We start from the raw sequence: 11560 nt of genomic DNA, 5'->3' as shown, positions 1-11560 counted from the left end.
GTGGGGTCGCAAAAAGTCAGACACGACTGAGCGACTTCACTTTCATCTCAGAGTTATTGTGAAGATCAAGAAAATAAATGAACTTGGAACACTGTGCTTGGGATATAGTTAGACATTATTAAAAACTGAAAATCTGTACAGAAGAGCTCAGCTAGTTAAAAATAAATAAAAGTTTGTCTTTTTCAGGCTTAATACCTACATTTCAAAAATAGGATATTTCTCTGCCCTACTTTCTACAAGGTAGTGTTAAGAGGGCCAAATAAATTAATATATAATGTATGTTAAAACATTTTCTAAATGTTATATAAGTACAAGAACTTTAACAAATACAGTTGATATAAATTAAACTGTGTCCAGAGGATGCACTATTAGCTAAAAGTTAATTCTTAATATTTATGTTGACAAAATAAATCATCTCACACAACTGTCCAGTATAAATTATGTTCAAATTTTTCTCACAGATTGCATGATTAACTCTTGAAACATAATTCTCAATTCTCCAGATATACAAATTTATCTTTTTATGCTTTCATACAATTTCCATTATGATAATAACTCATCTGATGAGTGTCTCATATCCTAGGAAAATTACTTCAAAACATAAGAATCTGAACCTTTGGTTTTTAAATTTTTTTCCTATTCTATTTCACTTCATGGTTTGATGTTTATATGTGTGAATTTTATATACAACATGACTCTAATACAATTTATATGTCTTTTTTACACAATACTGTATTGATCCACTCAACACGTCCTTCTGACCTTCATGCACGCCCCCCAATTGGCCATTTATCTGTCAATTTCACCTGTATTTTTATCTGGCAGTCTCGTTAAGCATATTAAGAATCAAATTCCTGCTTAGAGGTTCCAGGTACAATATGAAATCCATAAATGTAGAAGGCAGTCATAAGGGAGAACTGGATTGAAATTCTCCAAAAAATCTATTACTTTCAGTTGTTAACTGTACAAAGAATCTTTAAAAGGTATATTTTATAGTTGTCTTTTTAGTAAGTGCCACCATATTATCCTATGAATCTGAGTACATCATATTATATTGAAATACTATGTATACTTGTTGCTCTCATCTATTATATTCCAAATTTCCCAACAGAAGACTCTCTGTGTCTAATGCATCTTTACATACTTGAACAATAATCCTAAATGAATTATTTTTGACATTTAGCTATGTTGCTTATGTTCTCCTTTTCTATCTCTAAGACATATCACTGGATCAGAAAAACACAATTTTTGTAATCAGTCACCTACTCCGGTTCTAGATATGTGCAAATTTATAATCTAACATGCCCCAGTTCTATTAACTCAGTTACTGTAGTGTAATTTTATGTTTTAAATTTTAAGGTTTTATCTTTACGGTATCTTTTTTACAACAGTGATTCTCTAGTTTTAGAGTGAGCAAGAGAACTCAGAATGTAGATTCCAAACAGATATAAAACATACTGATTTGGTAAATCTGGAATGTATTGTACATGCAAACACCTTGAGCGTACATACACAATGATCCAGGTACTTATCTGTTTAAACTTCTGGAAGAACTTGATGGTCACCCCTATAATACATTTGGGATCTAAACATATCAGTTTGCTTCATTATAAAGCCCCTATCTGGCAGGCTGGCTACATGTAATTGTTCCATAAGAGATAAATATCAAATCTCACACAGCAATGAGATTCAAGCCCTTAAATTTTCCCCCCTGCTGTGGCAGGCTCTTGGGCATCTCGATGAGAGACGATAGTACCCAGTCTAATGAATCTGTTCAATTAAGAAGGCATCTTTAAGATCATAAAAAGCTCTTTAAAATTAATACTATCCTACATACAAACAGTATGCACGCACAAGAATCAGTCAACAAAATGAAAAGGCAACCTGTGGAATGGGAGAAAATATTTGCAAACCATTTGTCCGGTAGGACCAGGAGTTAATATCTAAAATATATGGGAAACACACAACTCAGCAGCCAAAAAATCAAGCAATTCAATTTAAAAACTGGCAGAGGAGCCAACCAGGTATTTTTCCAAAAAGACATACAAATAATCAACAGGTACGGGAAAAGGTGTTCAATATCACTAATCATCAGGGAAAAGGAAATCCAAAGTACAGTAAGATTATCACCTAACCCTTGTTAGGATGTCTATCATCAAAAAGATAAGAGATAACAAAAACAAACGCTGACAAGAATGAGAAGAAAGAGGACATCTGCTCACTGTTAATGGGGATATTAAGTAGTATAGGCAGTAGAAAACCAGTACGGAGATTTCTCAAAAAATTAAAAATCGAACTATCATATGATCTAACAACGCCACTTCTGAGTATATATCCAAAGGAAATGAAATCACTATTCAAAGTTCATGTGAGTTCATGCCCTATGTTCACTGCAACATTTTTTACCATAGCCAGGACGTTGAAAAAAACCCAAGTGTCAATGGATGGGTGAATGGATTTTTTCAAAAGGGGTGTAAGTATGTATACAGTGGAATATAATTACTCAACCTAAAGAAGAATGAAATCTTGCCATCTCCAACATAGGTGAACCTGGAGGGTTCATTTTGTGAAATTAACTACACATGGGAAGACAAATACTGTATGGTATCGATACAAGGAAGAAAAAAGATCTAACTCATAGAAACAAAGAGTAGAATAGTGGTTGATGGAAAAGAGTATAGTTTTTCAGTTGAGGATGAATAAGGTCATAGGATCTAACTATAACATGGTGACTATAATTGATAACAATGTACTGTAAAACTGAAATTTGCTTGGGGTATATAACTTGAGTGTTCTCACCAAAAAGAAAAAGAGGGGGAAAATATGTGAATACATGAGATGATGTATGTATTAATTAATTAACATGGTGGGAAACTTTTCACAATGTATATCAAATCATGTTAAACAGTTTAAATATATCACAATATTATTTCTCAATTATACCTCAACAGGACCGGGGCGGGGGGGAAATCCCAGTTCTCTCAATATACTGATGTCCCCTGTTAGAGTATCCCCTCACCCCGAAACTCACTATATAATCTGGGAACATCATTTTGCCACTCCAAAAATTTATCCATTTTTACATTCAGTAGTATACTTGTGAAAACAAGCTTTATTTGTTAAGTTTTCATTTTTCAAATACAATCCATATTCTTTTCCTTCACGCAATAGTTTAAATGCTCTTGGGCAGCAGTAATTATGTAATCCCATAACAGGATTCCAAGATTTCTTTAACAGACTAACTAAAAGCACACTGGATAACGTTTTAATACCTATAAATTACATTGTCTCTTCTGACTCAAAAAGGAGAGGAAAATCATGGCATTACTCCTGCTCTATAGCCTGGTTTCTGAAAAGCTAATGAGTTGATTATTGAAGATTTTCCTATGTTTGTAGTTACATTTTCATAATTTAGCTCCTTCAGATTCTCAGTTTATTCTAAGGATTCCAGCTACTTTGGAAACTAACAGATTCACTCTTATTTACTTTTATAACAAACTTGCCCATTTATTCTAATGAATTTTTTAAAATAATCTTCAACCAATGCATTATTTTTTATCAGACTGTCTCCTAACATTTTACAAAACTGTAGCCACGTCATCCCAAAGTGGAATAACTTTCTTTCCCCCTGATTCACACTTCTGTTCTACTTTCCCTTTAAGTAATTTAGTACTTATGGCACAATTTTCACACCTATGACTTCATCGGTGGAACTTCACCAGTGGAAATGACTAAATCCTCCTGCCCTTTAAGAAGACAAGTTATAAAAAAAATGTCTGAACCCTTTATCAGGAGAGATGGGATGTAAGCAAGTTAAAAATGATAATCAGAAATTCAGAGCTCACAAATAAATCCTGAATATCCTGAGAGAAGAGACTTGAGTCATGCATACTATATGGACATATCCCTAAACATTGAGGTAAATTAAAGCAAGTGCAAGATAGCTTTTGTGATCAAAAAAAGTATTTTGTCACGTTGTTCTCTTACTATACTTTAATAAACTAGATAATTACATAAGATACTTCAGGAAATTGGATTTGCATCTGATATTCAGATATTCAGATTATCCTTTTATAAATTTTTATGTTTCATATCAAAGGATTCATAGACCATATTCAAAACAGTGTTGTCAAGAAGAAATTAAATTATTAGTCTAGCAATAAAGATGAAGTAGATTTTATAGTATATGAGCCTAATATAGGTTAACTTATAAAAAATAAACATAGCAATAAGAAAGATAATTACTTTAATTCAATATTTCCACCACACCCAACCTGTACATATACTGCTTTACCTATATTTTGCTACAAAAATTAGTTTTGGTTGAAAAGTCACAGGTGAGCAGACTATAGCATATTTCTGGTTTGTCTCCTTTATCACTATTCTGAAGGCTTATTTCTTGAAATGTTTACATGGTTATTCAGTTTACCCAAAATACAGATACAGTGACGCAAAGAAGTAAATTCACTTTCATAGGGAAATAGCTTTGCATTTCCTTTTAAGAGCAGAAAACATCAATCCTGCATAACTATAACCCCCTAATCCTATCCTAGTAAGTACAGAAATCATGTATTTTGTTCTGGAGATTTTTTAGTAGCAGGTAGAGGGGGGGAAATGGTTATATTATAGTTATAATTGTCATATGATCTCTTACGTAGTCCTTATAATCTCTTAACAACAAATAATTAAGAAATAGCCACAGTGGTTATGAATTTAGGGGGAAAAAAAGTATTTTGTTACCTAAACTTATAAACCTACTCACATCCAAATTATTTATTGCTAACAACTCAGATCACTATATAATCATCTTTTTCATGAATGAGTTACCCTTAGGATTAGCTGTACCATGTGGATCACTCGCTCCTGCACACTTCCACTTCCTAGTGATCTACAGATCCTATATTCTCAACTACCCTGAATTCTCAACTACTCCATGGCCCCAAACAAGGTAAAAAACAGAGGAACAGTGCTGTGGAAATCATAAAAAGGTTATACTCCCTGTAGTTACGGCACCACTTGTTCAGTGGATAATAGAAAATGACCATGCATATTAGTGTGCTGTTTCATACAGTTCATGGGGTTCTCAAGGCAAGAATGCTGAAGGGGTTTGCCATTCCCTTCTCCAGTGCCTAAAGGACTATGGACGGAGGTTCACACACTGTACAGGAGGCAGTGATCAAAACCATCCCCAAGAAAAAGAAATGCAAAAAGGCAAAATGTTTGAGGAGGCCTTACAAATAGCTGAGAAAAGAAGAGAAGCGAAAGGCAAAGGCGAAAAGGAAAGATATACCTATCTTGAATGCAGAGTTCCAAAGAATAGTAAGGAGAAATAAGAAAACCTTCCAAAGTAAACAATGCAAAGAAACAAAGGAAAAAAGCAGAATGGGAAAGACTAGAGATCTCTTCAAGAAAATTAGATACCAAGGGAATGTTTCATGCAAAGATGGGCACAATCAAGGACAGAAATGGTATGGACCTAACAGAGACAGAAGATATTATTAAGAGGTGGCAAGAATACACAGAAGAACTGTATAAAAAAGATCTTCATGACCAGGATAACCACGATGGTATGATTACTCACCTAGAGCCAGACACCTTGGAGTGTGAAGTCAAGTGGGCCTTAGGAAGATCACTACGAACAAAGCTAGTGGAGGTAATGGAATTCCAGCAGAGCTATTTCAAATCCTAAAAGATGGTGCTATTAAAGTGCTGTACTCAATATGCCAGCAAATTTGGAAAACTCAGCAACAGCCACAGGGCTAGAAAAGTTAAGTTTTCATTGCAATCCCAAAGAAGGGCAGTGCCAAAGAATGTTCAAACTACCACACAATTGCACTCATTTCACACACTAGCAAAGTAATGCTCAAAACACATGTACACCGTGGCGGATTCATGTCAATGTATGGCAAAACCAATACAATATCGTAAAGTAATTAGCCTCCAATTAAAATAAATAAATTTATATTTTAAAAATATATATATTAAAAAAAAAAATTCTCCAAGTTAGGCTTCAACAGTAAGTTAACTGAGACTTTCCAGATGTTCATGCCGCATTTAGAAAAGGCAGAGGAACCAGAGATCAAATTGCCAACATCCACTGGATCACAGAAAAAGCAAGGGAATTCCAGAAAAACATCTACTTCTGCTTCATTGACTATGCTAAAGCTTTTGACTGTGTGGATCACAACAAACTGTGAAAAATTCTTAAAGAGATGGGAATACCAGACCACCTGACTTGCCTCCTGAGAAACCTGTAAAAAGGTGAAGAAGCAACAGTTAGAACTGGACATGGAACAACAGACTGGTTCCAAATTGGGAAAGGAATAAGTCAAGGCTGTATACTGTCACCCTACTTATTTAACTTATATACAGAGTAAAATGCCAGACTGGATGAATCACAAGCCGAAATTAAGATTGCTGGGAGAAATATCAACAACTTCAGATATGCAGATGATACTACTCTAATGGCAGAAAATGAAAAGGAACTTTACAGCCTCCTGATGAAGGTGAAAGAGGACAGTGTAAAGGCTGGCTTAAAACTCAACTTTCAAAAAATTAAGATCATGGCATCCAATTCCATCACTTCATGGCAAATAAATAAGGAAAAAGTGCGAACAGTGGTAGATTTTATTTTCTTGGGCTCCAGAATCACTGTGGACAGTAACTAAAGCCACCGAATTAAGAGACGCTTGCTCTTTAGAAAAAAAGCTATGACTAACCTAGACAGCATGTTAAAAAGCAGACATCACTTTGCTGACAAAGGTCCATCTAGTCAAGCTATGGTTTTTCCCAGTAGTCATGTACAGATCTGAGAGTTGGACCATAATGAACTCTGACTGCCGAAGAACTGATGCTTTTGAACTGTGGTGCTGGAGAAAACTCTCACAAGTCCCTTGGACAGCGAGAAGATCAAGCCAGTCAATAGTAAAGGAAATCAATCCTGAATATTCATGGGAGGGACTAATGTTGAAGCTCCAATACTTTGGTCACCTGATGCGAAGAACCAACTCACTGGGAAAGACCCTGATGCTGGGAAAGATTGAAGGCAGGAAGAGAAATGGGCAATAGAGGATAAAATGGTTGGATGGCATCACCAATTCAGTGGACATGAGCTTGAGCAAACTCCAGTCGATAGTTAAGGACAGGGAAGCCTGGCATGCTGCAGTGCTGCTGCTGCTAAGTCGTTTCAATTGTGTCTGACTCTTTGTGACCCCATGGACTGCAGCCTACCAGGCTCCTCCGCCCATGGGATTTTCCAGGCAAGAGTACTGGAGTGGGGTGCCATTGCCTTCTCCGATGCTGCAGTGCACAGGGTGCCAAAAAGTCAGACACAAATGAGTGACTGAACAGCAACAAATGCATATTAGTTTCAACCTATTAGCTCATAAATTATTACATTAATATAGCTAATGCTTTCAGTTCAGTTCAGTCGCTCAGTCATGTCCGACTACTGCTATATTATCCTTTAAGTCAACTACTTTTGAAAACATTACTTTTACTGAGGTTCTATGAAGTTTGTATTATATTGGTGTATTATCCAATTGTTTTTATTCTTAACAACCTTAGGAGGCAGGTATATTTAACTTATTTTACTAATAAACAAAGCAAGACTTAATTTATCCATTTATCTCAAAGTGAAGCAGCTAATTAGGTTTCTAAAGTAATGTATGTTCTCTTAGAAAGTCTTCCTTCTCTGTATTATATTATAAAAGTTCTCCTAAAGACAGAATAGTTTAGAGACAAGGTGAAAGCCGCTATGTTCTCCTACATAGCCAGGGAGGTACAGCATAAAGTGAGTAAGCTCAGCACACTTCTTTTCTAGCAGTTTCACAGAAAACACAACCTGACCACATTTGCCTTTTGTAACGTTTAGCTCAAAGTCTTCCTGTCAAATGGCCTTTTCTTCAAATGAAAAACAGAATAAAGAGAGAAACAAAGTGTGGAGAAATTTTGGCAGAAAAGGTGACTTGCAATTACGATAGGCACGGAAATAAGAGAATTATCATGATGCTAAATTGATAAGAGCATAATATCTAAAAACATTAAAATAAAGGCAGCTTTAAATACCTGCATCCTCTAGATAGTTTATAACATGTTAGTGTAAAAATTAGGGACATTTAGATTTTCTCAGGTTTTTTCCTTAGATAAGTAAATTTCCTTCTACTTGCAACTTTTGTGTTTCCTGGTGTAGGAGTCAGCTTTCTTAATGGCCTCCTGTTAGCAGCTGAACAAGTACCTTTCTTTGCTGGTGGTTCATCTTGTTGAAGTTCATTTTCATTTAATCTTTTTCTTCCTGAATACCTTTTAGTTTTGCTGTCCTTAGACATTTCAGTCGTTTCATCACAAACCAATTTACTGTTTATTATTAAAGAAGAATTACCAACATTGTCCTAAAGTAAAATAAATTAAAATTAGTTCACATATAGAAAGCTATAATAAATGTAAGAACTATATAAATTAAAATTCAATACTGCATTATAAAAATTATATTTTCAAGTTTGTTGAGATATTTTCTAGGTTATTTCCTAAATCTCACCCTACCCTAAAATAACTGATGACTCTATGAAATAAGTAATATTAACTAACTTGTATAATCAGTAAGCAGGACTCCCCCACCAAAAAAAAGTAACTGTGTAGTTTCATCCTGAAACCAAAACTAAAAACAAATTCATCTTTAGATTTTCTAAGAAGATTAGGTGGGTTAGAGACTTATTTGCAGATAACCAAGTCCTAAAACACTTACCTCTAAATCATAAACAAAATGAGCTTTGACAAAGAGAAACAGGAAAACAGTATGACATAATTGCTCCTTATAGATACTTTCACTTAAAATTTTGAGTAATTATGAATAACTAGAAAACATCAGTCATTTTGTTTTGCAACCAAAGCTCAAAGTAACCACGTCCTACACTTTAACCAATCCCAGAAAAAGTTCTAATCTTAGCTTCTTGCCTTTGTATATTCAAAGATACACAATCTACATACTGCTTTAAAACTGAGTTCCTAGTTTATCTAGATGAAAAACACCATTTAGATTTTCATTTTTTAAGGCAAAGACTACACCTCCCTAATAGGACAGCAGAAAGGAAGCCAGAAAGAAGGGTGAAACCTTAGCAATTAAGTGCATGTTTATAAAGTAATTAAAGGTTTGGGAAAGGCAGAGATTAATTAAATCCCTACATATTGGTAGCCAACCATTTGCGGGGGGCGGGTAGGTGGTAGGTAAAACTATATGAGAAAATAAAACATCATTTTATATTATAAAATCATCACTTTGTTAAGAGATATAGATTTAAACGATTTTAAGTCATAAAGTAATGATTAAAAAAAAAAGAGCAATTTTTTTAGATAGCCCTAATCAAAGAATATCACGAAGAACAACCTCCATGCTTTTTCACAATTAGTCCCTTGGTGTCACTGATAAGTGACAAAGTCCTGGGATAGAGGGATCAGACCTCTGACAAAGTCTGAGTTTTCAAACAGTCCACGACAATTTTAAGTTGTCCCCTCTTCCACGTTCAGACGTATTATAATCACCTAATCAATTTTCTCCTCTTCAAACTATACAATCTTCACCAAGAAAAAAATCTATCCTCCACAAGTGTCAGTTCCCGAAAGGAATATTTTCTGCCTAGAGTATTCTTGTTAGGAAGGATGCTAAAGAACCATTCAAAACAAACTTTTAATCATTAAAAGAGTCTGCTTTGGACTCTTTGGAACAGTGACCCTAGATCAACAGTTGATCAGCACAGTCAGGTTAAGTTCTAATTTACTTTGCATTTATTTACGTGAACAAGTTAGCACACTGTTTTAAGTCAGTTGATAAAACAGAGTCTAGAGCCTATCTAAAAAATTTACTCAAAAGCAAGGATTATTAAATTAGGAATATTGCTTACTTTATATTGCTTTTTTACTATTATTTACATTTATATTGCTTTTTTACTATTATTTACATAAACATTATTAACATTACGTGATATGCAAACATACTACAGAAATAGATATAATCCCCTGCTAAAGTTCCAACAATCTTCTTCAAAGTTGTAGGCAATAGAAGTGATCTGTCTCTGGCTTCTCTTTTTCTAGTTTTTTTTTTTTTTTTTTTTCCTTAACCTTCAACAAATCTAAGGCTGAACTTAAAATTCAGATCAAGTCCTGGGAGCTCAGCTGGTAAAGAATTCGCCTGCAATGCAGGAGACACTGTTTCGATTCCTGGTTCAGAAAATGCCCTGGAGAAGGGATAGGCTATCCACTCCAGTATTCCTGGGTTTCCCTGGTGGCTCAGCTGGTAAACAATCCACCTGCAATGCGGAAGACCTGGGTTTCATCCCTGGAGAGGCGAACGGCTACCCACTCCAGTATTCTGACCTGGAGAATTCCATGGACTGTATAGTCCATGAGGTCGCAAAGTCGGACAGACTGAGCAACTTTCACTCACTCACTCAACAAAAACAGGTGGCAAATAATCTCAAAGTGCTAAGAGCCTGGAGGTCCAGCAATTCATTTACTTGAAAAAGTCAAAAGCCCTAAGTTGTAAAAAGTTTTTCCTCCTTTTATTTCACAAATCAATTTCCTCTTCTTAATCCATACTACACTACCCAACTACCTTAAATCAAAACCTCATCAACTATCACCAGAACTTTTCCAAGAGGCTTCTAGTTGGTCTCCCAGCCTTCATTCTAATTCCACTTCAATCCTATCTTCCAAGTTTCTAAAAATATCAACTCAAAATAAAAAATCAACTTTGCTATCCTTCTCCTTAGACTCCTTGCTGCCTACAGAATACAACCCAAATGCTTTAATGAAGTATTTAAGGCCTTTTGCTTCCCTGGTGGCTCAAATGGTAAAGAATCTGCCTGCAGTGCAGGAGATCCCGGTTTGATCCCTGGGACAGGAAGATCCCCTGGAGAGAGAAATGTCAACACACTCCAGTATTCTTGCCTGGAGAATCAATCCCATGGACAGAGAAGTCTGGAGGGCTGTGATCCATGGGGTCGCAGAGTCGGACACAAGTGAGTGACTAACACACACACTATCTCACCCCAATCTACTGCTCCTAGCATCATTATTCACTTCTCCTGCTTCAAACTTTCTTCTTGAGCAAATTATTAAAACTTATACTTTCCTACACTGACTGAAAGCCTTCTATGTCCATAACTGTGCATTCTGATTCTTTTATCTAGAAAAGCAGTGTATCTTCTTGTCCCTCACACCCACCAACTGCTCCTACTTTGGACTAGATAAATTTCACTTGCCATTTAAGATTCAACTTAATCATTTTCATCTGCACAAAGTATTCTCTCAAACCCTTCTATTCTCAGCTTCTTGTACATACTGATTACCACTGCACATTTCATTATAAATACATTTATGTTGCTTTTCTCTTACTGGGGAGTTGTTAAGGGGAGTAGTTTTTATTAATCTGTATAATCCCTAGAATCTAGCAGAGCACCCGGCACACAGAATCTCAGTTTTTCTTGACAAAATAAATCATTTTATGCTTCTTCTCCTAACTCTCTACCTTACTACAGGGGTATTCTCCCAGTTCAGAAAAGTTAAA

At 35.4% G+C, this 11560-nt stretch overlaps 1 protein-coding gene across 9 annotated transcripts in view; it reads right to left on the bottom strand.

Moving 5' to 3' along the window:
- KIF20B (kinesin family member 20B) overlaps positions 1–11560 on the bottom strand; it is an 84711-nt gene that overhangs the window by 38622 nt on the left and 34529 nt on the right. For all 9 annotated transcript variants that reach the window (XM_086378492.1, XM_086378498.1, XM_086378490.1 and 6 more), the window contains exon 19: positions 8237–8390. In XM_086378492.1, coding sequence (XP_086234618.1) covers positions 8237–8390 — 154 coding nt within the window. The remainder of the gene's footprint in view (positions 1–8236; positions 8391–11560) is intronic.

The sequence above is a fragment of the Bos grunniens genome, chromosome 26 (assembly GCF_055505025.1).
Source record: "Bos grunniens cultivar Pamir isolate PY7600 chromosome 26, Bosgru_T2T1.0, whole genome shotgun sequence".
Classification (NCBI taxonomy): Eukaryota; Metazoa; Chordata; class Mammalia; order Artiodactyla; family Bovidae; genus Bos; species Bos grunniens.
This window is presented reverse-complemented; position numbering and strand designations above follow the sequence as displayed.